This window comes from Mesoplodon mirus (assembly GCF_964341445.2).
Source record: "Mesoplodon mirus genome assembly, chromosome: 11".
In the NCBI taxonomy this organism is placed as follows: domain Eukaryota; kingdom Metazoa; phylum Chordata; class Mammalia; order Artiodactyla; family Ziphiidae; genus Mesoplodon; species Mesoplodon mirus.
This window is the reverse complement of record NC_138987.1, coordinates 59,390,850-59,417,821: the sequence shown is the minus strand read 5'-3', so window position 1 is coordinate 59,417,821 and position 26,972 is coordinate 59,390,850. Positions and strand designations below refer to the sequence as shown.

Genomic DNA, 26,972 nt, shown 5'->3' with positions numbered 1-26,972 from the left:
GAGAGAAATGTGAGAAGGCTGTGGGCTTTCACACACAACCCTGCACCCATCTTAATTACAAAAAACCCAGTCACTGATTGCAGAGAGTTTCCTCCATTCATACAATGCTAGATGTAGTCATCTATATGCCCCCCTCCCATCCCTTCTCTTCATGAGCTCTCTCTTACAGACCTGAATTCCCACCCTGTCAAGAAGGAGTTTGGGGCTCAGGAAAGATGTCACAGGGCGACAGCGGCCCCAGAAGAGAGTAGAGCCCCCAGGAGTCATGGTATCTACCACCAGGCTCAGAAGCTGATTGCTTTCCACGTTAGTTCCTTTTTAACTAAGGGGTTGGGGGAACCAAGGTCTGTGTGGGCAAAAGAAAATAAAAGAGGGCATGATTTTTAAATCTGGAGTTTTGAGGGGGAAAAATCACTAATGAGCCCTTTTCTTATTGGAGGCAGAGGATTTGGGGGACCCTGGACTTCCTTTGATTTTTCTGCTTTGGTTTACTGGGGAAAGGGAGGTAAGGAGGGCCCCAGGTGGGCTTGGAGAAGTGCAATCCAATCTAGTTGGCCAGCTTGGGGGAGAGTGATTTACAAAGCAAAAGCTCAAATGCTACTTCCTGAGAAGTCACCAGATCAAAACAGCCTCCTCTAGGCTTTATGACCCCATCTCTACTCCCAACAGGAAAAGCACCTTCAATAAAACCTCAGCCCACGCCCCCATCCTCCACCCAGAGGAGGGGGAGAGACACAATGTAAAATGAGGGACCTGACCCTTACTCACTTCATACACACACACACAAACACACACGCACACACACACACTCACAGACACACTGGGTTTTCCAGCCAGAAAGTTGACTTTTTAAAGAAGTATTTACTAGACAAGAATTTTCTCCACTATCTGAGCAGAGAAGCAGCCCTAAGATATTTGGAATTGAGCCTGAAGAGCAGATTTGATCAGATAAGGATCTGGCCTTATAGTCCCACATTGCCTTCCAACCCCCTACAACTCAACAGGCCAACAGGACACTAAAGGTCACCAAGAGCCTGGCTGCCCCCATCTGTGGGGGCTGCTTCAGGGGGTTGGTTTTCCAGGGAGGCACAAGGGAACATACTTAACAGATGCCTGGGGCGCCAGGGCATGAGTGGGGAGGGGAGGACAAATGGTCTTCAGGCTGGGCTGATGGGAAGAATCATGGGCTACTGGGAAGTTAGTTTAAGGCTGGTTTACTGTGTCCAGCCTGGGCTTCAGACCTCTTTCATACATACTTGGACACATACACTTGGCATTTTCTATGCACTTGTGTCAAGTGTAGAGAAGTAGCCTCCATCCTGCAAAGGCTCCCCAGGATGCCCAGAGCCTTCTGGTCAACCTCTCATTCTAGCTTCTAAGGCCTGGTCATCAGAGGCTGAACAAGGTCCTGGATAACCTAGCCCAACTTCCCTAAGTCCCAAATTTCATCTCCCTCCCACCCCCACCCACACACAGTGAATCTTCCTAGGAGTGGGAGAAGAAAATGGATCCCAGGGTTCTTCTGTAGGACTCAAGGACAAAGAGATCTCTATCACCTCAGTTCCTCAGTCCAGACTCCTTGGGCTCCTGGGGCCCCATCAAAGCAGTGAAGGGAGGTATCACAACAGACACACCATTCTGGGTTACAAAGACCCGACAAAACGGACGTGATTTTCTTGGCCCTCTAACAGCTAGTCTCTTCTTTAAATTGAAGTTCAAAAAGCCAAAAAGCCCTAGCTTGGGGTCCTGAATCCAGATTCTGTCCTTTCTCCACCTCTAAGGGCTCCAGGGTCTCCAATCCCACTGAGGAGGAGGCTCAGAGCAGTGCCTGTCTCTCCAGGAAAGGAAAGCACAGAATTAAAGCCCAGGACAATGATGTTTCAGCTCAGAAACTCAGCCCAAAGCAATTACACAAAGAGAGGGAGAATCAAAGACACAGATAAAGTTGACCTGGATATTAAGAGGGGCTGAGGCAATAAAATCTCTCTTCCCAGTGCCTGCTTAGAATGAGCCAACACTCCTGCCCTTTCTTTCCCTACTTTCCTGGAGTCTGGAAACTCCAGCATGAGATACCCACATAGAAGTGAGGATTGGTCTCAGACAAGACTACCACACCATCTACTAGGGAAAAATAAGTTTGTGTGCTCTAATTCTAATTCATGATAGAGGTCAATGGAGTGGTGGGATTGAAGGTAACTTGGGAAGTGGGGGCTCAGTGGTTTCTGAGAAGAGCTGCCCTCCCTCTGGCTTCTCATTCTAATCCTTCCCACCTGACCTGTGACATTGGCCCCAAATCAGCCCCACCCAGAAGGCAAACTGACAGGGGTTGCTGACAAAGCCCAGCTCAATCTGGGCTATCCCTTGACACCCCCAGAGGAGGGCTTAGAGGTCTGGGTGGCACAGCCCATCAGAACTCTTGCTCCTCAGTCAGTTCAAGGAGGGCAGGAGTTCAGGAGGAGGAGAAGGGGAGGGGAACTCAACCAGAAAATTAACCCTGGAACAAAGCCTTGGAGACTGGCGGATGGGGGTGGGGGGAGAAATGCCTGGGTCTGGACCTGAAAGTCAAGTGTTCAGGAGACCTGAGGACAAGCACTCCTGCCATACATGCACATTCTCTGTGCCATCAGATGGTCTTGCTCAGAAATAGTTTATCAGCCATTGCTTGTTCTCACCTAACCCATGTATAAACACAAACACCAAAATCCACACCTTCAGTGGCTGTGTCCTTTGATAACCATTGGCCAGGACAAAGGATCGTCATCATCATCATCATCATCATCATATCTTGTTAAAAGAATGGAAAGGAAGGGGACTTAAATCCATCACCTGTTTAGTATGGGGGCAGGGAGGGGGAAGGGTCCTGGTTTTCTGTGCTGATTTCCTTTTTCAGAATGCTTCTTTCAACTGGCTTGAAGTTATTCAACAAACTAAAGGTACCAAATACAACTTTCAAAAAGTCTCTACTTTTGCTCCCTTCCCCAACCATGCCAGAGACACTTTGATAAAGCTAATGGCTTCTGGAGCATTTCCAGAAAGATAAATCAAAAGAGGTCTCTTCTAATCACTCCACCTGTCCCCAGGAGAATCAGAAGAGAATGAAAACGAAAAGGTGTGCAAGGTAAGTGTATAGGGAATAATCATAGTCAGAATTTGAATTCAGGGCTGGAGTTCGTATCCACACCCACTGTACAGCCTAATCTAGAGTGCATTATCTATAAAGTCCAGGGAATTGGGTAAGATCACACAGGAGAACATGAGAATAATACAGAGGATGCCCCACAACCTCAGATCCCAGTACAGTTGAGACTGATCTCGAAGTATAACTTTGTTAGAACTGGAGGACAAAAGCCAAAGACTCCCCAGAGCTGGGTCAGGGACAGAGGAAGAGGGCTAGAATATTCTCAGCATCACTTATCCCCTTCACATCAGAGACATGGAGGACCCAAGAACTAAAGAGGGTGGTGGGGAGGGAGGAAGAGGAGTCCGGGGAAGGCCAAGACTGAGACCCCAGTACTTTTTGGCTGATTGGTTGCTAAAGGCCATGTGACCCTGCTTAGCACATTTCTGATTGGTTGCTTGACCTCTTCTAGGGTTAAAGACCTAGGAACAAAATTAAAAGCTTTCCGGGTTAGTTGGGGCACCTTGGCACCTGATGGACCGCCCATCCCCCTATTCCAGAGAAACCTCAAATTCCAGAATGGGGGAAGGGTGGGAAAGCCAAGAATCTCAAGGCCCGTTTGTGCTTGTACTACTTCCATTTGTATTAGTCCTACAAAACAGCAAAATAAATAAATAAATGTAAAAAAACCCACCACAACAAAAAACAAACAAACAAACAACAACAACGCCGTGGCAAATTATCTGAGAGGAAAGACAATCTGCAGTTACTGGGGTGGGAAGAAGGGGGTGATATTTACATGGAACTTTTGAGCCTAAGAAACAGGAAAACGGGGTGAGGGAGTCATAGAAACCCTCCAAGAGACGCTGTGTAAATCTGTAAAACAGAAACACACTCACTCACCCTGCTACACAGAGCTGAAGGGATTGGGACTGAGATCTGGCCAGGAGTGGGGGAAGGCAGCGAGTCTTGCCTGGGTGTGGGACTTTGGCCCTGATTAAATTCTTGATTGAAGACCATTAGATTCGCTCCCCAAGACCCAAGGGAGGCTGGAGGGAGGGGGGGAGTCAAGTTATAGACCAAGGGAAACTCCCATCTCCCTGTTGCTTGGATGGAAAGTTTCCAAAAATCCTCAAAATCAGACTGGGTGGGAGGGGTAGGGTCGGGGAGGGCCCCTAATGAGAAAGGGAGAACACGAGAGTTAATTCTCCAGTGGGTTACTGGGAAGAGTCCGCTGGGATCCTAACGCCTCTCCAGAAAATAAAGGGGTGGGAGGCTGGCGGGGGAGGCCGGTGTTGAGGGACTGAGGCCCGGAGGGAAGGCTTTGGAGAGTTCTCCACCTGGGCGCCCCTGCTCTTCAGCTCCTCTAGCATGTGACAGTCCCCTAGAGCGAGGGATGGGGCTCCAGCTCTGACAGCGGGTGTCCTTGGGTCTCTGTCCCCCATCGCCCTGCCAGAGTCTGCCTGGGCCCCCTGCCTCTGCCTGATTCCTGTTTCTTTCTCAGTCTTTTGGGCGACAGGGGCAGGGTAACAGCATCCTCCTCCTGTCCCCAACTGCACCTCTCCACCCAGTGGGCGCCCAGAGCCCCTTGCCCCCCAAACATTCCCTCCCCCTCTTCTCTGGCTCACCTCCTCGCTCCCCTCCCCCTTTCCCCGGCCTAGATGCCTTGCCCCCTAAGGACCCGCTTTCCACCCTGCTTTGGAATCCCTGGCCCCTTCAGAGAACCTGCGTTCCTATGTTGTCATTTTCTTGGTTTAGCTCCCAGTGAAGCACGGGGAGGTGAACACTACGTGTCCTCCACACGCAGGTGCCTCTGTGCCCAACGCCTCTGCTGTTCCTTCCTAGAAACCTGAAGGGAGTCTCAGCCTGAGATTGGCCCCAGGGCACCATGCCCATATTGGGTCCTGAGGGCTCCATCGCCCAGAGGCCACTCTCTCCTCGGGGCCAGGGGACTTTCCTGGCCAGCCTAGTAAAGACATTGCCTCCACTCCCGTGCCCATTTATACTGCATTCACAGCAGGAGCCTCTAGGCCTCCAGGGCCTAGTTTTACCTCAGGCCAGGGCTAGGGATGCCAGGAAAGACCCCGACAGTTAGAGGGAGGGGGAGGCATGAAACCACACTGGCCCCAGACAGACTAAGACCCCAGACTGTGGAGAGTGGGACAGCTGCCCACCCAGGCCTGGTGGTGAAGAGAGAGAGAATGTTTCGGGACTCCTTGGGCTCCACCCGCCAACTTTAAGATGCTTCCGCCATTTCAGTTCACAGCCTGTGGGCTCAATAGTCCCAAAGGCCTCCTTCCCTGTCCCCCTCCCCAGCTGCCTGCCTTGCCTGGACTCTGGGCCACTGGCCAAGGGCTGAACTGGCCCCTCCCCAGAACAAGGGCCCCAGAGGCCCTTTGCACTTGCGCCTAGAGTTTACACACTCCTAACAAACACCAAACATCCCTGTGTCTGCCGCTGTCTTTCTTCTCAACTGAGAAGGGAGAGGGGGTCAGGGAGACCTGGCAAAGCTCTAAAGGACCCAGGTCTGTCTTTACCCCTGTCGACTTGCAGCTGGAGGGACTGAGGGGCTGGGGGTGGGGAGGGCTGGTCTGGGGAGACAAGCTCCCCCATCCTCCTACCTCCCAGCGGCTTCTCCTCTTCTTCTCCCACCCCGGCCTGGGGAGGCCTGGGGAGGCCTTCTTCCCCTCCCTTCATGAGTGGGAACTGCCTCCTTTTTTGGGGGGGGATTAGGTAAATGGGAGAAAGGGTCAGAGAGAGAGAAAATTAACTTACAGCGTTCGTCTGGGATTCATTTGCGAAGATGTAACCTCTCTCACCATCATCCCCAGCGCCGTAATCCCCTCTAACTGCCAGGCCCTCTGTCCTAGCATTAAACCTCACCAGCAGCTGCGTGGCTGGACAGTTAAGATTATATATGATGTAAATATATTGTGGGTTTGTCAGCTCTCCCTACACCATAAAACTTGGTTTAATGACATCACGTGGTCCCCCAAGAGCCACTCATGGGCTTGCCTTCAGGCCATTCACATAAATAACCTCCAAAAGTTTCAAACTCCTAAATTCACATAGAAGCAGTGTGTGTTTCTCTAATGCTCAGTTACACTAAAAAGCCCTTGTGCTGCTCCTTGGCCTCACCCCCATACCCGCCTTGCAGGGTGGGGAGAGGGCAGAGGGTGGATCTTTATTTATTTACTTACTTACTTACTTCCATAAGGACCTGTCGCCTTCGAGGTCGTGTTGATATTTTTTTTCCTCCTATTTTTTTCCTCCTCTCTCCTCTAATTGCTCAGAGTGGGCCGTGTCCCCCTCTTCCCACTCCCCCGGGAAGGTAAGTCATGCTTCTTCCCCTTCTTTCTCACTGCCAGAGGGGGTGGGTTCCAGGGCAAAGTGGAGAAGCAGGCTCCATGGTCTCTGTTTAGGACCCAGAAGCCCCTCCACTAACTCCCCAAGAGCAATGCCAAACCCTGGTACTTGAAGATTGTTCCAGGAGGCCGGCTGGTGAAGCAGAAGCCTCTGCTCAGGGAGAAAGCAAGAGTCTGGGCCGCACCCACTCGCAGTGCAAGGGAGTACGTCCGAGGCCTCTGTCTCGGTTGTGATCGCTGATGCCGCTGAAGCAGAGGCTGGGCCCTGAGCGCAGGTCTGCGGACTGTGACAGAGGGAGGAAAACCGGCAGGCACGGCTGTGTTTACCCAAGTCTGGCCGACTGGAGTCACTACGCCAGCTCCTCCAGGGAAAGAGAGACCCAAACCCTGCGGGGAGGAGGCATCAGTGCATAGTGAGGCTGGTGTACCCTGCTCAGTGGGTCTGAGCCACACTGTCCCCACCCCTGGCCAGGGGTGATGCGTCCCCTCACCCCACCCCACCTCAACCCCCGGGAGGAAGCGCAGGGCCTCGCAGTCAAGGAGGCTGGGGTGGGTGATGGTGGACACCACGACCTCTTTCTCAGTTAACTGTCACCCACTGGAGACACCAGTGCTTCTCCACGCTTCACTGCTCGCTCAATAGTTTTACTCAGCATGGAGAAAAAATTAAAATAACTCCCTGAAGAAAATTACACATTTTATTTGAGAGAAAGGAGACAGATGACTTGGTGCAGGGCTGGGCTGACTGCTGAGCGCTAGTGGAAGAGAGACATTACAGGCTCCCTAACCTGGCCTGAGTGCAGTGAGAAGGGGAAGGGTGTAGCCATGGGTGTGCAGCTCAAGAAACATGTGTGGAGACCTCCTACATGCTAAGTATGGGGTGAGGCAAGGCTCTTGGGTCTTTCAGAAAAAAAAAAAATGACAGACTGGCAGCTTAGGCAGTGGGATGCAGAGAAGTCAGTCCTTATAATAAATCCAAGGAGCATCAGCATTAATAACCATAAATATTCTCCTTGCCCCTCCCCAAAGCCTCTCTGCTCCCTTTCCCTCTTGGCTGCTGGAATAGACTTCTAGCCCAGATCCTGAACTGGCCCCCACCCCCAGTGTGGGGGGCCTAGGCTTGGCTCCAGGAAATCACCCTGTCGTGGGAGGCGGGAGAGGAAATGCAGTAAAGTTTTATGAACCCTTCCCGCATTTGTTTCTCCTATAAAGTACTTCCTCCCCCATCCCATCCCAGGAGCCTGGGGCAGAGCAGATCTTTGGCCTAGGCCAGCCTCACGCACCACCTGAATTATCTGCCTTTTCCCCTTCCCTTTAGCTCCCCCTCCCCCTCCACACAAAATCCCAGAGACTGAGATAAATGATGGCAAACAGACCCAACTCAGGCACTGGTCTATGCAGCTCCTCTCCCAGCTAATTGTCCTGCATAGCCCTAGGCCCTAGGAGGTGGGGAAGAGAGTCTGAACATTTCCTGCCAGGCAGGTACAAACTGCAGGTTGCCCCACTGCTTCCCCACGACCTTAGAAAGCTCACACACCTCCTCCCACAGTGCCCCTCTACTGAGCAGTACCAACTCTTTCTGAGCATCCTTTTGGGACCAAATAGGCCCCTAGGCTGAGAGCTCAGCCCTTCCTCTATGTCCAGTGAGGCCCGGGGACCACGTAGCCCTGAGAGAGCTCTGCACAGGCCCAGAAGGGCCTGAGTCTGAGCACCATGGAGCCATGGGTCCCTGGTCCCTGCAGATTAGCTCTGGCATGCTGTGGGGCCGCTGCTAGAGGCTAGAGGCTAGAGGCCTCAGATCCACCCAGCCAAAGTGGGAGTGGGTGCAGAGGCCTGAATACCTGGGACAGCCACAGCATGGGAAAAGCCAGTACAGACGGCTTGGGTGCCCTCCCCTTCCCCGAGAGGTCCTTCTTGGAGCCAGGGATTGGGAAAAAAGCTCAGTTCGACCTTCCTCTTCTCAATACTCCTAGAGGCTCCTAAAAATTCTTTTAAAGGAGAGGCTTAAAGGCTGTGGGCCTCCCCAACACCCCATAGCCCATTTAGACGATTTTCCCCAATACATGCCCCCCAAACAGAGAGGAGCCGCTGCATCTTTAGTCCTCGTCTCTCTTTGTCTTTATTTGATATGACAAAATATAGTTTCAGGAAAGACCTGGAGTCAATAAATAGTTGGACAACAGCGATGAGAAGGACACCGAAAGTCGTGGCAGGGACTACTGGGGCAGCCAGGAGCCTCTAGGACCTTTGCTGGGGTCCAGTAGCAGGGAACCCCAATAGCTGAGCTAGCTAGCGGTCTGAGGCTGGGGGCCTGAGAGGGCATGCAGAGAGCGCAGGCTGGACAAGTTCCCGGGCTTTGGGGTGGGGGGCGCAGGTTGGGAGAGCATAGGGCAACCAAGGGGGTCCTAGGCAGTCAGTCATCTTCCCCCTTTCATATGCAAATCATTTAAAAAATGAACATCGAGTTTAGTGGCTACAAGGAAGCACCCCGAGTCTGGTGCCGGACTCCGCCAGGCACAACCATCCTCTTACCAAGCCCGCAGCCGGGAACAAAGGAGAGGGCGAGGCCGGAGGGTCCCGGCGCGGGGCCTGAGGCGCCCGCAGGGCCCACCTGAACCCCAGCGGCCACGCTGGGCAGGAATCCTGAGAGGCAGCCCAGGCCGGGTTCGCTCAGCACCAGCCCCTATGCCACAGCCCTCTGGGGATTCTGCGGATAGCCTGCCCTGGGACCTCGGTGCTGAGCAGAACTGAGGGGAGTCCGGGCAGCGCGAGCAGCCACGCGGGAACCTGGGGTCGGTGGGGATGCGGAATGCCAAGGGAAAGAGCTTTTGTCTGTGAGGCTGGGGAGCCGATGCTCCAAGCCCCCGCCCTATACCGAGAGAGGAAAACCGAAAAGGAAAGGCGCAGGGACCGAAGCGGGCTCGGGGTGCTCTCAGCGGGCCTCCCCGCTGCCTCTAGAGAGCCTCTTTGCTTTTCATTTTGGAATCTTTCTTCCACTTCATCCTGCGGTTCTGGAACCAGATCTTGATCTGTCTCTCGTTGAGACACAAGTTGTTGGCGATCTCTATGCGCCTGCGGCGAGTGAGGTAGCGGTTAAAGTGGAATTCTTTTTCCAGTTCCAGAGTCTGGTAGCGCGTGTAACTGGTTCGGGACCGCTTGCCGTCAGTCTCTGGAATATAAACCCCCCAAGCCAGGAAGGGGTGAATAGCGTGCAGCGCCCCAGCTTTCCCATCCCAGCCCCAGGCCCCCACCCGCGGCCGGAGGGAGAAGACGCGAGCGGGGCAGGACAGGCCCGGCGGGCCGCAGGCGGGCCCGGCCCAGGCCAGCCTGGCCCCGGGAGAGGCGCCTCCGCCCAGGCAGGAAACTTTCCGCCGCAGCCTTCACTCAGCAGCCGGAGGGGCTGAGGGGGTGGAGGGGAGAGGGAGACCCAGGCTCGGACCGAACAATAAGCACCCTCGAGATCCGAGCACCGGGGACCCCCCTCCCGCCCCTCCCAAGTCGCTGGAATCTTCCGGAGCGGCAAGCGGCGGCCGAGCCGGCTCCGCAGGGGAGGGAGGAGGGACCGCGGGGGGATCCCCGCTCTGGAGCCCCGCGCTCCTCACCCTTCAGATCCCTCTATTTTTTTAACTCCCTCCCTCTCCCCCCAAAATTGAATATTGCCTTTTATACACGTTTTGTTCCTATGATCCAATTATGTCGTCGTAAATTTGGGCGCACACAGCCTCTAAGCCTTTTAGTGGACAGTTTTACGAGCCATTGATGCCTGGATCGTAAAATTTATGGCCGCAGGTTTTTTTTCTTTATTTGCCCCGCATGGCCTATAAAACCCAGGCGGACCCGAGCGCGCAAAATGAAGTCCTAAAGTTTACCGTGGCTCATGTGCAGTTTGGTCATCCACGGGTAAATCTGTGGCGGGGCCGGTGGCTGGCTCAGTCCGGCGGGCTGCCCTGTCTGCGCCTGCTCCTCTTTGATCTCCCCACTGCTCTTAGCTCGCTCCTCCAGCGCTGGGCGAGCCGCCTTCTGACTGTACATCCCGGGGTTCAGAGGAGCCGCTTCATCTCTGCCCAGAGCGTGTCCCGGAGCGGCCGCGGCGCTGCAGGCGGGGCGGTCGGGGTGAGCCCGGGGGTTGGCAGCCATGTCTACCCCGTGGAGAGAGTTGGAAGGCGCAGGCGGTGGGAAAGTGATGCTTAAGTCCAATCCGCCGTAGCAGTACCTGGATGCCTGCACCTCTGAGGCCGATCCATAGTTCCCACAAGTTTGCATGTTATAGGCAGGGATATTGGGGCTCTGCTTATAGAATGAATTGGCTACGTAGGAGCTCATGGCGGGGAGGGCCCAAAAAAATTTCTGCACCCTTTTTGATTAAGGGTGATTTGTGACTCTTTGAAGTTGAGGGGTTTTTTGTTCTCCAAAGTGCACAATTTATAGGTGGAGATATCTCTTTCTTTATCCTATGCGCTCTTCCCAAATAAGGGAGCCTTAAATAGAGTCACGTGACTCGAGCGGCCACTCATAAATTTGGCTTGATGACCTCCGGGAGGTTAGTGATGGAAGCCGGCGAAACGCATCTTGATATGTTGGCAAAGCCCAACCAAGGGGGAGAGGGAGTGAGGGAGAGAGAGGAAGAGAGAGACGGGGGAGAAAAAAAAAAAAGGTTCTTGGAATTGGGGGGTAGGCGGGACAACGAGCCCACAGCGACACCTGGTGCCTCCTTGGAGGAATCGCAGCCTGGCTCGCTGGCTGGCCTTCAGGACTCTGGATTTTCCACGCTGTACAGGAGAAGCTGGGTGTTGCTGCAACAAACCACTGAAATGGCCTTTTAAATTGTATTTAATTTTAAGGGGAGATGAGGCTTCACTAGGATGCATAGAGGGTTTGTTTTGTTTTTTGGTTTTTTGTTTTCTGTTTTTTCGGGGTTTTCTTGGGTAACGATGGCCCCATCCTCCCCAACCCTGGGGCCTTGCAATGTTCAAATGGCTGAGGGAAGGGGATTGCGGTAGGAGAGCCCCTACCCAGGCCGGAGGGGGCTTATCTCAGGTTCTCTAAACCAAGGGTCGAGGTCCCTTTCCTTTGAGGCCCCAGGGCCCTAATACTGCTGAGAAGGTGCCTGTCAGCCTGAGAAAGTGAACCCAGCCTCTGCAGAGGGAGGCAGGATGCCCAGGAGGAGGGGTCCCGGGTGGGCAGAACTAGATAGGGGGCTCATGGGACTGAGAGTGCTGGGGACTCTGGGATGAGCCTGGAGGTGAGGAGCCAGGGGAAGATGAGTAGGCCTCCTCATCATGCCAGGGACCCCAGAGTAGCAACAAGGCAATTTTCAATTGTGTGAGTGGGTGGATGGCTAGCTGGGTGGGTAAAGAACCAGACACAATGAACTGGAGGACTGCTCTGCATCCCTGGGTATGACCCTGGTGTGGTACCCATGCCAGGTATTTTGGATGGAAAATAGATGTTAATTGAGGGCATGGAGAAGCAAGATTCAAGCTTCCACAAATATTATATGAGCAGGGCAGAGGAAAAGGCCTGTTTTGTGCCCTTTGGAGGAAAGGCCTCTGGACCAGGCTTTCCAGGGACCTGGGTTCAGAAGGTCCACAGGAGAGCAATTTCTGAGCTATCTGGAGGTGTCCAAAAGGATCTAGCTGGGGGTGGGGGGATGGGGGGTAGGCAGGGCAGGCGCCTGGGCCACCTTCACATCCTGTGACCAAGGGCTCCGCAGCCATTCGGCCCCTTTACATCCCCCCTCCCCTAGCCCCAAGTCTTATTCTTTCCTGACTGTCTCTCCCCAGGAAATATCCACCCCGGCCAGAAGCCCCCCTCCCGCCCCCGCTGGCAGAGGCGCTGGAAGGGGCGCTGGCGGGGGATCTGGAAGGTCTGGAAAACTGGCGGATTTTTTCCCTCTGGGAGACCCCCTCACTACCTCACCCCCTAGGTCCACTCAGGTTTCTCTGGCTGGGTTTAGGAGAGAAGGCCTGAGCTGGGGAAGGGCTAGGGTCTGGCTGCGCTCCTCACTGGCCTAGTTTGAGGGGAGAAGAAAGAGTAAGGAACCAGACTGGGGCTGGCGCTGTAAGGAGGAAGGAATTTGGTCCCGGCCACGTCAGGAGTCCCAGAGCAGGCGAGAGCTCAGTTTCCAGGCTTTCTTTTCCGAGATGTCCTTGAATCGCTCAATCTCTGCCGAAGGGCTCGGGTCCCGCGGTCTCCTCTTTCCCTCGGTTCTCCGCCTCCGCCACGTTTCGCAAGAGTCGGCCTGGCGCGGGCCGGGGGCTGCCCTGCTGGCTTCCGGCGGCGCCTCCCTCCTCGCTCCGGGGAGTGGGCGGGGGTGACCTGGGGCCTGGATAATGCGTCCTTTCTGGCCTTTGGGGCCCGGGGTTCAGAAGCCGAGGACCCCAGACTACCAAAGGCAGGAAGAAAGGCCTGTGTGGGGCCGGAGACCACTCCGACCAACCCGGGCTCCCACTCTACCCCCAGCGAAACCCCGTGCGGCCCTTTTTGCGGGGCGAGGGCGTTGCTCTATGTGGGGAACCCGGAGAGGCCTCCCAGCCACCAGCGCGATCCCCGGGAGAACCGGGAGGCAGGGATCGGCGCCGGGCCGGGCGAGGCGCGTGCAGGGGGCCGGGGGCTCGCAGGCGGCGGGCGGACGCGAGAGCGCTCGGAGCCTGCTCCAAGTTTCACCCCAAGGCCGGAAGGCGAGCGAATTAACAGAAATCCCGATATAAACTTTTAAAAATAGTATCAGTTTTATTAAATATTCGAGAACGGATCCAGAGGTCGGATTTATACAGGAGGGTAACACGACGGGATTTTTTTAATTTATTATTTTTCTCCTACCGGCTAAACAAACGTCATTCACTATTTTTTCTCTTTTTGTACTTTTCCCTCTTTTGTTTTTTTTTTTCCTTTTTAAGATGGGATTGGAACACGGACGGTGCTAAACATAAATATAAATACAGAGACCACAAATACAGCTAAAAATATTCACACAGATATGGTCACAGTTTGTAATATGCCATAATGATCCCCAGGATTCTTTAAATACAATTCGCCTGGGCTGGGCATTTGCTGGGGCAGAGGGGCCGGGCGGGGACTGCGGGCAGGCCCTGGGGGTTGCTGTGGGACCACCACGCACCCTACTTGGGCCTCTCGCCCTCCCCGGCTGCCATGCCGGGCCCTGAGGCCTGGGAGCGGAGGCCCCCGGGCCCGGGAGCCGGCTCTCTGCGCGGGGGCGGGGGTGGGGGGCGCCGAGAGGGTGGGAGGCCAAGTCCTCGTTTGGAGGGAGATCTGTGGAGTCTGAAGCGAGGTTCAGGCACGAGCCCCAAGGCCTGGGCGAGGGAAGGGGCCTGCAGACGAGCCGAGAACGAGCTAGCGAGGGAGCAGGAGAGGAGGAGGCGCCTTGTGAAAGAGTCTGTGCGGTGAGGGAGGGGGTCCAGAGCTGACTTTTCAGGTTCATATTTGACTCCCTAATTTTGTCTCAGGAAGTCCAAACATCAATTGTGCCAGTGATAAATACAGAGTGTGTGATTAGAAGGGAGTTGGGGGGAGCGAGGGAGCAGGAGAGAGAGGGGTGGCAGGGACAGTCCTGGTCACTCTTTCTGCTTCTCCTCTTCTGTCTCTTCCCGCTTTTCCTCTTTTCCGCCCAGGCTGTCGACCGCGGCCCCTCCGCCGCCCCCTGAGAGCGTGGACGTGAGATTAGACTCTTTTTTCCACTTCATCCGGCGGTTCTGGAACCAGATTTTGATCTGTCGCTCGGTCAGGCAGAGCGCGTTGGCGATCTCGATGCGCCGGCGCCGCGTTAGGTAGCGGTTGAAGTGAAATTCCTTCTCCAGTTCCAGGGTCTGGTACCGCGAGTAGATCTGGCGACCGCGCCTCCGGTCCGCTCCATAGCCGACCCCTAGAGATCCGGGCACAAAACACACTAAAAACAATCAGCAAGGCACCCTCCGCAGACTATTTAGCCTAGCACAGCCCTGACCCTCCCAACTTGGCCAGCAACTCACGGGCCCCCTCGGGCTCCAGCCTTCTCCTCTCTGCCCTGTCTCCACCCCCACTGGGGGTACTACAGCCAGGATCCCAAATTCATTCAGCCCCCCCACCGCCAGGTTGGTAGGTGGGTCCCAAAGAAAGGTGGGGGTAGGGTGGGGGACAGAACCAGGCAGAAAGCTGCAAGTCTAAAAGCTGATTTTTGAAAAATCCCAAACACGGGGGATGGGGCCCCATTTCTGAACGACTGGGTTCCCCCATCTCCCCAAGCGCCCTAGCTCCTTGGAAACTTCTCCCCACTTCTCTGTCCCCTCCTCTCCCCCTCCCTTCTCCTCAGCCTGACTCGACTTTGGGGGGCTCCCCACCCCCTCCCCTCATCCCCTGCCCTGTTCCTGCCCCCTCAGTTCGCCTTGGAGCCCTCCAATCCGTCAGGGGCCGAGGGGGCCAGGCCCCTGCGAGCAAGCGGGAGGCGAGCAAAGGGGGCAGAAGAGGGGGCCCTGTCTCGGCGTCGGCGAGGAGACGAGCGTGATTGTTTTTATGGGGCCATAAAAAACTCTCTCCGCCCGTTCTAGGGAAGCCGGTCATAAAGCCAGTTCAGTTTATTTAATTTATATCTCGGAGCTGTAAAACTCACCACTGTGCGAATTCATTCGCTGCATCCAGGGGTAAATCTGGATACTGGCTTTCTGGTCCTGGGGCGCAGTCCTGCCCTGCTCAGAACTAAAATCCTGAGCAATTGAGGTCTGTGTGTTATGTCCTAAGGTGTTTTGTCTGCAGTTTGAGAGCATGTCTTTCTCCTGGTAAAAGGAATTAGATCCATAGTCATACGGCCCTCGGCTGGAACTGAACACGACATTCTCCTGTGGCGAATAAAAGGGAGTCGAGTAGATCCGGTTCTGGGCAACGGCCGCTCCATAGGTCGAGAAATGCCTCACTGGATCATAGGCGGTGGAATTGAGGGCGACGTTGGGGAGGACGTCCTGGCCCCCGGCGAGGTGGCAGGATAAGGAAGGGTTAGTGAAGTAGGAATTCATCCCTTTGCCTTTACCTGGTCGGGCTATGATTTCTTTAATATTTATTTCTGTCTCCAGTTTGTACTCGGAACTAGATGGTTATAGGGACGGCTCCAATCCAGGACAGACAAAAATGACAAAGTCAGCTGACCCCCTCCCAGCCAATCGCAAGCCAGATGTCAAGAAGGGGGAAAAAAATCGCTTCTGCTTCTGTTGATTCCCTAGTTGAGACTAAGTGTGTGCTTTGAAAGTAAGACTTGGATTTCTTTTAAAAATATATATGTAAGGGAACTGATTTGAAGGTGAAGGAAGGGTGAATGTCCCTGACCAGGGCCTTGGGGCCCAGAAAAGGAGAGCTGCACTCCCAGGAAATCTCTCAGCACCAGCTAACTTTGCTGTGCTGTGGCCACAGCCAGGGCTGGAGAAATCCCTGTATTTTCAATCTGATTTCATCTTTTATATCTGCCCCCTTCTAAAATTACATCTTGATTTCTCCATGGGAGGAACTCCCTCCCAGCTCAGGGAGATCCCCAGAAATCCTACAGGAAATCCTGGTTTGATACTCCATGGAGTGAGTCCACATCATTAAACCAGTATACTTTTCCCAATAATTTTTTTTTAAAAATCAAAAGTGGAAGGAAATTGCATAAAACATGGTGCTCAGAGGAAGGAGAGTCTGGGGTGGAGGGAGCCTGTGGGGAGTCCCTAAGTCTAAAGAGGGAAGAGTGAGACTTCAGGGTGCAGTGGCAGAGCTGAGGTGTGCAAAGTAGCCATGCATCTGCTTCCTCTTCCTCCTAGCCCCCCATCTACCTCCTCCTCAGGATCCCTTTTGGGGGGAACTCTTGAAGCATTTTTGCCTAAAAGGGAAGATTTATTTTAAAAATAAATAGGAAAGGAAGCGAAAAAAGTAAACGGTGGGAGAGAGAGAAAAAAAAGGAAGAAAGGAAGAAGAAAGAACTCTGAGAGTCCTTCTAGACACATCAACTCCTGTTTATGTTGGTGAGAATTTATGATTTAGAGCCAGCCAGGGCCGTTGGGGTAATTCACATAGGATCCAGCCAGAAAGAGAAGGCCGGCGGGGTTCTGATGGACAGTGAGTGTCTTGCAGGCTCAAAGCCCCTGCCCAGGTCAGAAGCCCCTGCTCCCTCGGACTCTCTGTCCTGCCAAGGGAGGTGCCCCTGGACCTGAGCTCTGGGGCTTGGAGATTCTAGCCAAGGTTTCCCGGGGTGCTCTCACCCAAGGGCCGGCCACACCTAGTGGGGCCGGGCCTCTCAGCAGCCCCCTACCTCCATTTTCTTCCCACCTGGGGGCTAAGAAAAAGGAAGAGAAGGTTAGGAAAAGGCGGCTGTGTCCGAGGCTTCTGAGGGAGCCGCAGTGGGCAAACAGAAACAGAGGAAGGTGTGCAGATGTTCTTTTCTTTTTTCCCCTGATTAATCCAAACTTATTTTGATATCGTAACGTAGGCTGAAAATGCTTTGAGTTAACAAAGAGGGGGTCAGTGGGGCAAGCGAAGGGAGCAGTGGAAGCTCATATTTTCGCCTCACCGTTTTTTGGTGGTGCGGGGGGGAAACTGGCTATAACAAGAACCCGGATGTCTCCGGATTTTATGATCTTTTCCTTCTGTGTAACAAAGCGGAGTAATCAATGGGTAGCAATAAAGCCATAAACGGGACTACGCTGGGAAAAAAACTCGTTTATTCATCTTCTGTAACGTTAAGGTTTCCCTGGAGTGTCACTAGGGGGGAAAAATAAAGTTTCGAACCCAAAAGCAGACTGTGTAGGAGCTGATGGAGACATGTTAGTTAATACATGAACCTCGTTACGGGATGGAAGAGTCTTCCTGCGAGACAATTTGTGTTGACTTTTAAAAATACAGCCCCAGTCCTTCAGAAAGGAGGGAAATGTGTTGGTATTTAGAAGGGCAGGGGGAAGGCCCCTATAGTTATTAAGGTTCCCCCTCTTGGACCATACTTTCCTCTCCCCAAGGAGATGAAGGTGAAGCGTAGAGGAGGATTCTTAAATTGAGGAAGAAATTTTTAGATGAGTTGTCTCATTTTGGGTGCCATGGCAGGTACACAAACAGACACCAGCGTGAGCTGCTTTTCGCTCTAGAATCCAGCTGTCCTCGAATTGAATTCGTGGCATGCCTGGGCAGTGGTTTCCAACAGCTGGCTGGGGCTCCAGGCCCCCTGGAGGGCAAGAGGGAGAGGGAGAGAGAGAACTGGGGAAGGGGTGGAAGACCGAGGGGGCTGAACTAAGGAGCAAGTCAGTGCACCCCTGGATACAATTAGCCGCTCTCAGAGTTCCCATCCTCAATTCTGTTCTAAGGGTAGCAGTGTAACAAGTAAAAGAGGCCGGAAGAGAGAGTAAATTCCCTCCCCACCCCCACCTCCTTTTCAGAGAGATTGCTAGAGGGATAAATCATGTCAGTGATATTTCCTTCAAGATATTAAATTGTTGCAATGTACAACAAATTGAATGATGGAAGATAGGATGTCTTAATGAGGTTTCGCTTTCAATGAGTGTTATTTTCTACGTATTTTAAAATCTCTTTCATGGGTGGGTGGGGGAAGGAAGAACCTTGAAAGAAAGAAGGGGCTTCTGGGGAAACGTGCTGCAGCTCCCCAGCAAGGATGCCTGGGTTTCCTTGAGCCCCTCCTAAACCAAGTCTGGAGGGGAAAGGGGCCCCAAAGTTAGGGAGAGTCTCCTTTAGGGCCTAAAAGTGGTGGGCGCGGGGGTGGGCGACCTGAGGAACAGAATGTAAGTCTCAGCCCCGGAAAGTTAAGTGTTTTATTACGTCCCTAAACAGAGGGCAGAGACTGAAAGGTCTCACCGATTTATAATGAACAGGAACCAGCTGCTGGGGGAAAGAGGCAGAAATGCTGGACGGGGGGAGAAGGGGAAGCAGAAATACAAATAAATTCCCCTACTGCTTAAAGACTTTCGGCAAAATTAATTTCCAACACACTCTTCCCCCATCACCTTTCATTCCTGAGGAATGAAGCCTTCGTCTTTCAGTTGGATCTTTAATTATGCAGCTGAAATTTGCTGGAAGGATTCGCTCCAAGGGGGGAGAGCAGGTCAGATGAGCCGGATCTTCCCTCCATTGGATTATATTTTCCTTTTTTCATTTCATGATAATTTTATTTTTTTGGCGAAAGAACAACTGTCTATGGGGGGAAAGCTGGGACTTGGGTTTTTCTAAATATATTTATATTTTCCTGTTAAATTTGTCTGAAAACAATTATGGAAACTCATCAGCAGAAGCAAGAACAGATGTTTTATTAAAACTGCAGTTGAGCTCTGTAAATATGCACAAGTCCTGGGAAGGAGGGGCGAGAACTTGTTCTTTGTTTCTATAAAACAAGCCTAGAGAAATCAGAGAACACCCCCCCATCAGGCCCATAGGTCTCCGACTTGGTCTGCCCCTTTCGGCCTCCGGAATCAGGCATCAGGGGGTTTGGCAGAAAGAGCGGTTCGCTTTCAGAGGTGGAATTAGTGGATTCAAAAACAGAATTCCAAAAACACAGAAAATGAATAAAGGCGGAAAGTTGCCCGCTCCCTGTTTCAGCCACCACCCCCCATCCAAAACACATGCTTTTCATGAGCGCTAGTTATAGGAGAGAACTTACTGTAGGTGCCCTGGGCCTGAGTGGGGGGCAGTCATTGGTCTGGAGTCCCCAAAGTTGCATTGGAGGCTGGGCACTTGAGGGTTTCCCAGGGCAAGTATAGGGCTCCTACTGCAGCCCTACCCCGCTCCAGGCTGGGGGCCTGTGTAGCTCTGAACTGGGGAGAGGGTGGCTGGGACTGGACGCTGGCCCTGGAGGGGTTCATGGACAGGCCTCATCTTGCTTGCCTTTGCTTTCCACTCTGCTCTGGGAAATATATTAATTTCTTGGGTAAGGGTATCTGAAGTGAGAGGGATGAGATCTGGAATTTTTATTTGGGGACAATCTTCTCCAGAGGTCCTGCTTAGTTGTATTCTGCCAGTCTTCTCTCTCTCCCCAGATCCCCCAACTCTGCACCGATGTCTGTGACTCACCCAGCCTCGCACACAGATACACACACTCCATTCCTGGCTGCCGGCGCCACCAACTACAGCTCGGCGCCTCTGGAGGCTGCTCAGGGACGTGGGCACTGGAGCCACAGGACTCAGCACTCGGCCTGAGTGCCTGGCTGCCTGGAAGCCACTATAGCTGCCGACCCACCCCCTCAATCCTCGACTTCCAGGGCGGGAGAGGAGCTATTGCCCCACTGGTCCCTTTTGTGCCACTGGGCGAAGGCTGAAATCCCTCTTGCAGAGAAAGCTGAGTTTCAATAATTGTTCAGCTCACCTCATAATAGCACTGTTTGGTTAAGGCTTTGCTGTTCTAGAGTGACTGCTCAGTTGGCCCGACTGACTTATGATTGGATTTTTTTAATTTAAAAATTAAAAAAAAATAAATCCTACTCCAAATGCCTAGTGTTTTGTGTACGAGCTCCTTTGATCTCCACAGAATCCGGAGTAAAAGGATTGCAGAGTTTCCTAGTCTGCCAGATAACCTGAACACAGGGAACTGGGTCTGCTTGGGGATACCAAAGCATAGCTGATGCAAGGAGCACCCAGCTTCTCAAAGATCCAGTGGGGAAACTGTCTGAGCTCATACCTCCCCATACACACATTGCATTGCAAAAAAGAATGCTATTTCGTCTTTCAAAGTTCAGGCGTGGAAACACTTGGAGAAAAGTGAAATCTGACACACCCAATCTAGAAATGGATCCCATTTGGGGGTGCTGATATTCTGGGGACAGGGCCCAGCCTGGCTAGCTGAATGGAGTTGGGGGTCAGCAGGGAGCGGGGAAGGAGGAAAAGGCCAGATGGGGGCATGTCAAGTGCCTGAGAACTGCCCCAAACACCTCAGAGGCCTGGGCTTTTGAGCTGAGAGGTTGAGAAGCTGCCCAAGCTGCTTTTGCTTTATTTGCCATTAAACAGAGAAGAAAGGTACCTGGAGGGACGCTGCTAACTCACATCATATTTTCTCTTTTCCCTCTCTCCGTCCAGATTTCTGCCTGACCTTTCCTTATCACCACTCCACTCAATGCTGCTACCATTAGCAGACACAAACTCCCACACCGGCACTTGTTTGGCTTCTCAATTCACTTCTCTGGCTGAAGGTTAAAAAGTAAAATAGGTCCTCAGCATCTCTGTCCCATAACACTCAGCCCTGAGCCCCTTTCAGCTCCCTCTGGAAGAAATCATTTTTGGCTTTGGGGGCCTGGCCCCCAAGCCTCCCACCTCTGTCCCAAGCAGCTGAATATTAGCTGAGGTGGGGGCATACAGAGAGACTTCGGACATAGTATCTCATCCCCACTGGGAATGGGGAGGGAACTCAGACCCTGAGTGACATTTCAGGGAGGGAAAGCAAGTAGCCGTGCTCGGCCCAGGAGGGAAAATGAAAATCCAGAATATTCAGAATATTTTTGGCCCCCAGAATAAGGACAAAGGATCCCCAACTTCCTGGCTTCTCTTATACCCCTCCACACTGAGCACTGTTTGGACCCGTTTTGGAGGTTTATGAAAACTGTAAAGTTCAAGAACAAGGCATTTATGACGTCACAGCGAGTTGTCATGAGGAAATTGTAAATGTCATAAAAGTTATGTACGGCTAGGTTCTGTGTGTGGTTCCCCGCCTCCCCTCACTTTCTCTCTCACTTTCCCCTTCTTCCCCTGGTCTAAGTTTTCCCACTTGAAAATAAAATTTTATTATGTTCTAGAACAATAAGCCAACAATGAAACACCATCCTCATTTCCCTATAAATAATTTTATCCTTTATTGTTTGCAGACCTAAAAGAACCATTTAATCTGCACTGGCGAAAAGAGGGAGAGAGATGGGGAGGGGGGGAAATTAATTTCAGAAACTAGAATATTACTTACTTCGGTGATACTCTTTCAGATTTGATAGCCAGGAGCAAAATTAGAGGCGAACAGCGGCCTCTCCAACTCTACACCTGGTGGGATTGGAGATTTATAGGATCTTTAGTGAAGGGGCAATTTAATTTTGTAGGATTTGCTTAAATTCACTGCTATTTTGGGGAGCTGAGGAGAAGGGAGGGTGAGGGGAGAGCGACATGCTTTATCTAGCTTTATGAATCCGCCAACATTACCCTGATTTAAAAACCCAACAACCTATGTCTCAGGGAAAACTCCTGCAGAAAGGAGTGAGGTGAGGGGGACTCAGCTTTCTCAATGAGTGTGGCCCCCTTAACGAAGCGGTTGCCAGGGGGAAGGAAGAAAAGCTGGAGGCTGTTCTGTCTCTCCACCACCAGGACACCCGGAGGTTTATGGTGTCCCCATAATTCCCCCCACCCTATAAACAGCTGCCCTATTTTAGGACGATTTCTGCTTCCTCCCCTCGGAAAGGGAGAGTGAGGGAGGTGGTAATGGCGGAGCGGGGTGCCGGAAAGGGGAGGGAGTTCAGGATAGCGCTGTACTTTGTTCTCCTGGGTGAGTTTGCTGGTTTGGCGGGTTTCTGACGCAGGGTGGCAGCAGACAAAACAAGTAAACAACTCACAGACACAATAAACAGGGGCGGCTGCGGCGCCGTGGCAGAGGCCGGGTGAGCAGCACACTTTGGGGGTAATGTCACCCTGGCACCCGGGGGCCGCCCAGGCCTAAAACTCAAGGCCGCCCTTGGTGCCGGTGGAGAGAAGGTGGGAGAGAGCTGCACGCCTCGGGGACCCGCAGCAAGTCTGGACAGGAGATTCTGGGGAGAAACCTGATCACCTAGGGAGTGGAGGAAAAACACCCACCAGCCCCTCTCCCGTCCTTACTTTCTTTCCTGGGCATTTTAATGGACATTTATACTCCCCACCCCATTCTGTCTTTCCCTGGGCCCAGAAGAGAGAAAGAAGGCTGGTTAATTCCCAGCCCTGGCCCACACTCGGTACTTTAAGCCTGCAGGCGGTCAGACCCAGCTTCTTCTGCCCCATCAGCCATCTCCCCAGTTTAGGTAGCAGAGAGGATTAAAATAAAGTACCACCGGTAACCAGATCTGGGTATTTGGAGAATTTAGAGAGCCCCTAATCTGCCCCACAGATGACACAGGCAAAGCTGGGGCCCCGTGAGCGGCCAGGGCGAGCAGGGGCAGGGGAGAGATGCTCACCACACCCCTACCCGTCTGGCTGGCTTTCCCCCCCCCCCCCGCGGCCTCTCCAGGCACCCTAGCTGGCAGCCGCCCCAGACCACCGCCCAGAGGCCACCTTATTAAGCACTCCAATTCCCTCCGCCACCTCAGCAAGGCTTCAAGCACCAGGGCCCAGCGACTGCTCAGAACTGCTCACAGGCCTACCTCACCCATGAAAGTTTCCCACCAAACTCACTTTCAACACAACCGGGTTCCCCTGCTAAAACGGTCCTGAGCTGGGCAAGATTGCAGGGAGATGTGGAGAGAAAGCAGAAGGGAGTCAGTCTTTCCCCAGCCCAGCTACTTGGACAGCGAAGGCAATAAGGTCTGAGAAAGCCTTTGTGGCATCCCTTGGTGACTGACACCCACATACTCCGATTCCAGCACGAACACATTTTCAACAGAGCACGCACAGAGGGCACCCAGTGCCTCCTTGAGCCCATGCCCATCTAGTGAGGGCTAACAAAATTTCGCATGCACATAAAATGGTGTTTGAGTGAATATAGGTATGGTTATATACAATTAACCATTGAGGAAATACGAGTCTGTATATATTCATGCATAAGTCTGCGCCTGTACATTTCAGCCTCTATCTAATAAATGTATAAAGCTACCAAGCCTGGTTTCGGAACACAACAGCCAACCCAACAAGGCCGCCTTCTCCAAACAAGGTCTCGTTCTTCGTGGGGATCACAACTGTCAGACCAGGGAGAGAAAGGGTTTGCTTTGCCCATTTTTCCTTAGCTAGGAGCTGGCGCATGAAATACAGCCCTTGGCAGGACTGACAAAGCCCCGTAAGGGGCAGGCCTGAAGCACCCAAAAGAGTGGGCTCAGAGGAGACTGCTGGGGGCCCTGGGCTCCAGGGAGTGTCACCAGACCCTGACCCACGGATTCAGGGCTTCTGTCCAGCCTTAGTTCTGGGTGTGCAGAGTCCTTGAGCCTGATGCTATTCTCAGCTGCCCTGGCTATTATTAGACAATCACAGCAGTGCTCTCCCTCTCTAAGGACCTTGTCTACAGGGAATCTGGCCTGCAAGGAGGCTGAGGGTTGCCAAGGGTGGCCCCTCTTGTGTTTCAGTTTGAGCACTATCGAGGGAAAGAGAGAAGGGAAAGAAAATCGAAAGTAAGGAGGGAAGGAAGGGACTAGCATTTGGGGCTGGGTTTTTTCCCTGGCCAGACTAGAACACAGAAAACCAGGGCCAGTCACTGTTGCTATGCTGTCTCTGCATCTCTCTGTGTCCTGAGGAGGAGTCTAGGGGTGAAGGGAGTGAGGGCCTGCAGGACCCTAGCCAGGAAGGGACAGAAAATCAACTGATAAAAATATAAGGACATTTCAGGACGGTGCTGTTAACCCGACAACCACGAACCCTAGCACGCTGAAGTCTCACCAGTCACGTTCGGTTAGATCCCTGTAGGCCGAGGGGAATACCCCAGCCTTGCCCAGGCCCACCCCTCCAAAGGAAGGGGCCCCCTCTAGTATTCCAGGTGAACCCCTACTGGCCTGAGAGGCCTTCTCCAGAAACTGTTGTCCTCAGGGGTGAACAAAGGAGACTTGTCCGTACTCCCCCTGTCCCCCCGCAAATCAGTGCGGCCATCTGCAGGGGTGGGGGCAGACAAAATACAGCGAAAGAGAAATAGAGGCCTCACCGATCGGCGGTTCCCACAGTACGCCAGGAGAAAGGCTCCCATTTTCAGGCTTCCGGGGCCCCTCCACTGGCCACTGTACTCCCCTTGCCCTTTGCAGGTCGCACGGACTCGGGGCCTCGGCGGCCGCAGCCTGGCTCCCCGGGGCGTCAGACCCTGGGCCGCGCCGAAGCGGCGGGAGAGCGCGCGGCCGCCGGAGCAGGCGGCGGGCTGGGCCCATTTGGGAAGAGCCAAGGCGCTTTTCTCGATCGTAAACAAGGAACGCGAAATTAGCCCCTCGGCAGACGCCTCTGCCGACACACACAAGTCCTACTGGGGGTGGGGGGGTGGAAGGGGGAGAGAAAATGCCATTTCTTCCCCCGGGAGAATACCTCCGAGGCCTTTATGTCGGCTGCGAAAGGGGAATTTTGGGGGGGCAGGAGAGGAAGGGAAGGGGATTATGGGGGTAGGGGAGGGAAGATTCACCGTCAACTCGGGCCCAAGGGGTTTGATTTGAATGCAGTCGAATTATATTTTTAAGAATTTGATAAAAACAGGTTATTCACCCCTTCCCCCCCAGGCGACCGGTCGGGGTTTAAACAGGAAATCGAGGCGTGATCCCCTCCCCCACTCGGGCTTGGCGGAGAAGCCCAGTTGCGCGGTTGGAAGAGGATGGGGGGGTGCTCTTGGCTCGGACTGGAGAGGACTCTGGCCCCCAGACTCTCGGATCTCTCCAGGAATATGCACCCCCCTCCCCCAGCTCTGGGGTGTGTCTGCCTGGGTGTGTAAGCGATTGTGTGTGCATCACCGCCCTTTATAAACAGAAGCTCACACATATAGGTGCCGCCTCGGACCAGGCCAGGGAGCAGGGCGGGGTCGTATATCAAGCTGCAACACATTCAGGGCTACGTACATTTGGAAGAAATTAAGCCACTGTGTTATGAAACCATGTGTGTTGGGTTAAGACTATACAACACACCATTAGCACCAATTATTAAGAAGCTCCCGAGCGCCCGGGACCCTCCAGGCCGCCCAATTCTGACGTCCCTATCCCATGAGCCAGCCGTGCCTTGAGTCCTCACTGTCTCCTCTCACCCAGGAGACCCCGCCAGCGAGGCCTGGTCCTGTCCCCACCCATCCTGGGGCCTCCCCAATTCCCACCTCCGCCCCAGACAGGGCAGATCCCAGCCCAGAGCAGCCAGGCGACGCGGATGAAGCAGCCCAGTGGGTATCCTGGGTGGGGTGGCGGCGGCTGGGGGTGGGGGACTCCGGGCCGCGGGGAGAGAAGGCAGATTGGCCCCTTTTCTCCAAGCACAAGATGGCTTTTGAGTACCGAGTACCGAGTCCCCCAGCCCCAGCCCCACCCCCACCCGTCCACCCGCAGTGCAGAGCACCTCCCATCTTTCCATCCGCTCGAGTGGGGGTGGGAGCAGGGGCGGGCAGACGCTCTCCCCTCCGCCGACGCGCACCAGCCACCAGCCTCCCCACTAATTGCCAATTAACAGGCCCAGCCGCCCGCCTAGCTGCGCTCTCTTCCTGCTCATCTGCCCGGCCCTGGGCCCGCACTGCGCATGTGTGAGCTCTAGCGGTCGCGCTCTCCCGGAGACAGGGAGGGGCCTGCGGAGCAGGGAGGGGGCGCTGGAAAGTTTGTTTGGGGGTTGGGGGGCTGACTCTGCTCAGGGAGCAATGGTTACAGCCTACACGTTCTCTCTCCTGCCCTGGAGATTGAGCTCCGGGCCCCCTCTGTCCCAGTCCCATTAGCCAAGAGGCTGCAGATCTATAAAACGTAGGGACATGGTCCGCGCACTAGACCCAGGCCTTGAGCCCCACCGGTGCAGTCCTCTGCACCCCCCCGACCCCCAATTTCAGCGCATAGTGACATAAGGACAACACACTTTCCCACTACCATATTCCAATTTAACCCAATTTCTTCTCCTCCCTCCCCTTCCCCCCCCATAATTGCCCACGCGCCCACCCTCTCACCCTCTCGCCAGCCCCCTCTCCTCTCTAACCAAGACAAGCCGCTGCTGTCCTTATCTTGAAACCGCCACCCAGTTACGGACCATTAGTTACATATTTGAACCAATAAGGAAACACTTACCGGGCGCTGCTGTCACTCTCCCTCTCCCTCTCTCTCTCTCTGCCTCTCTCTCCCACTCTCTCTTTCTCGTCTTCCCTCATTCTGTGCCGCTGCCGAGACTGCTTCAGCTCCACATACATATATATACTTTATATAAATTTAAAAATAAAAAAGAGTAGTCCCAATAATCAAAAAGCCAAATAAATTTGAAACAGAGTTGCGAGAAGGAGGCAGGAGGGAGAGCCTGGGAGAGGGGAGGGGCGGAGGCAGCTGCAGCTCCCTATCTCAACTGCTCCCGCATTCCTCCTGCCCCTTGGGGGGCTAGAGGGTCGGGAAGGGAGAGAGGGGTGCCCTCTGCTCCTGCCTCTCCCCCCACCCCCCTCCCCAGGTGCTTCCAGCTTCCAGCAACTCCATCTGGGAGGAAAGAAATTAAATGAGGGGAGAAAATAATTATTAATCAGATTAATTAAAAAAAAATACTGGTAATGAAGGGAGCGCCCAGCGCAGGTTTCCCTGGCAATGGTTAGGCTCTTACAGGGAGGACTGTTCTGCGGAGCGCTCCGAACGGACAAACCACAATAAAAAGTTCACGTTCATGGATGGAATCCACATGACTTCTTGTGGCCAATCCAACTTGTG

The 26,972-nt window shown here is 53.6% G+C and overlaps 2 protein-coding genes across 14 annotated transcripts in view; both read right to left on the bottom strand.

Moving 5' to 3' along the window:
• The window catches only part of LOC309811833 (homeobox protein Hox-C4), a 63,975-nt gene that overhangs the window by 10,868 nt on the left and 26,135 nt on the right, over positions 1-26,972 (bottom strand). For 2 of the 13 annotated variants that reach the window (XM_082635038.1, XM_082635045.1), the window contains exon 1: positions 24,278-26,085. The exons of 3 other annotated variants lie outside the window; for them this stretch is intronic. In XM_082635038.1, the coding sequence (XP_082491164.1) occupies positions 24,278-24,319 (42 nt within the window). In that variant the 5' untranslated portion in view covers positions 24,320-26,085. Of the gene's footprint in view, positions 1-13,195; positions 14,366-15,088; positions 21,356-21,382; positions 21,457-24,277; positions 26,086-26,354; positions 26,926-26,972 lie in introns of those variants that run through there. 8 more of the 13 variants (XM_082635039.1, XM_082635040.1, XM_082635047.1 and 5 more) reach the window with 8 other exon arrangements.
• Positions 8,592-10,815, bottom strand: HOXC5 (homeobox C5). Its single transcript, XM_082635848.1, has 2 exons — positions 10,353-10,815; positions 8,592-9,652 (listed from the first exon to the last, which is right to left on the bottom strand). The coding sequence occupies exons 1-2, from the start codon at positions 10,804-10,806 to the stop codon at positions 9,438-9,440; spliced, it is 669 nt and encodes a 222-aa protein (XP_082491974.1). The 5' UTR covers positions 10,807-10,815; the 3' UTR covers positions 8,592-9,437.

Coding starts and splice junctions, on each gene's coding strand:
- HOXC5 (XM_082635848.1), bottom strand. CDS start 10,806: ATGAGCTCCTACGTAGCCAATTCATTCTATAAGCAGAGCCCCAATATC. Junction 9,653..10,352: donor CAAACTGCACATGAGCCACG/GTAAACTTTAGG, acceptor TTTATATTCCAG/AGACTGACGGCAAGCGGTCC.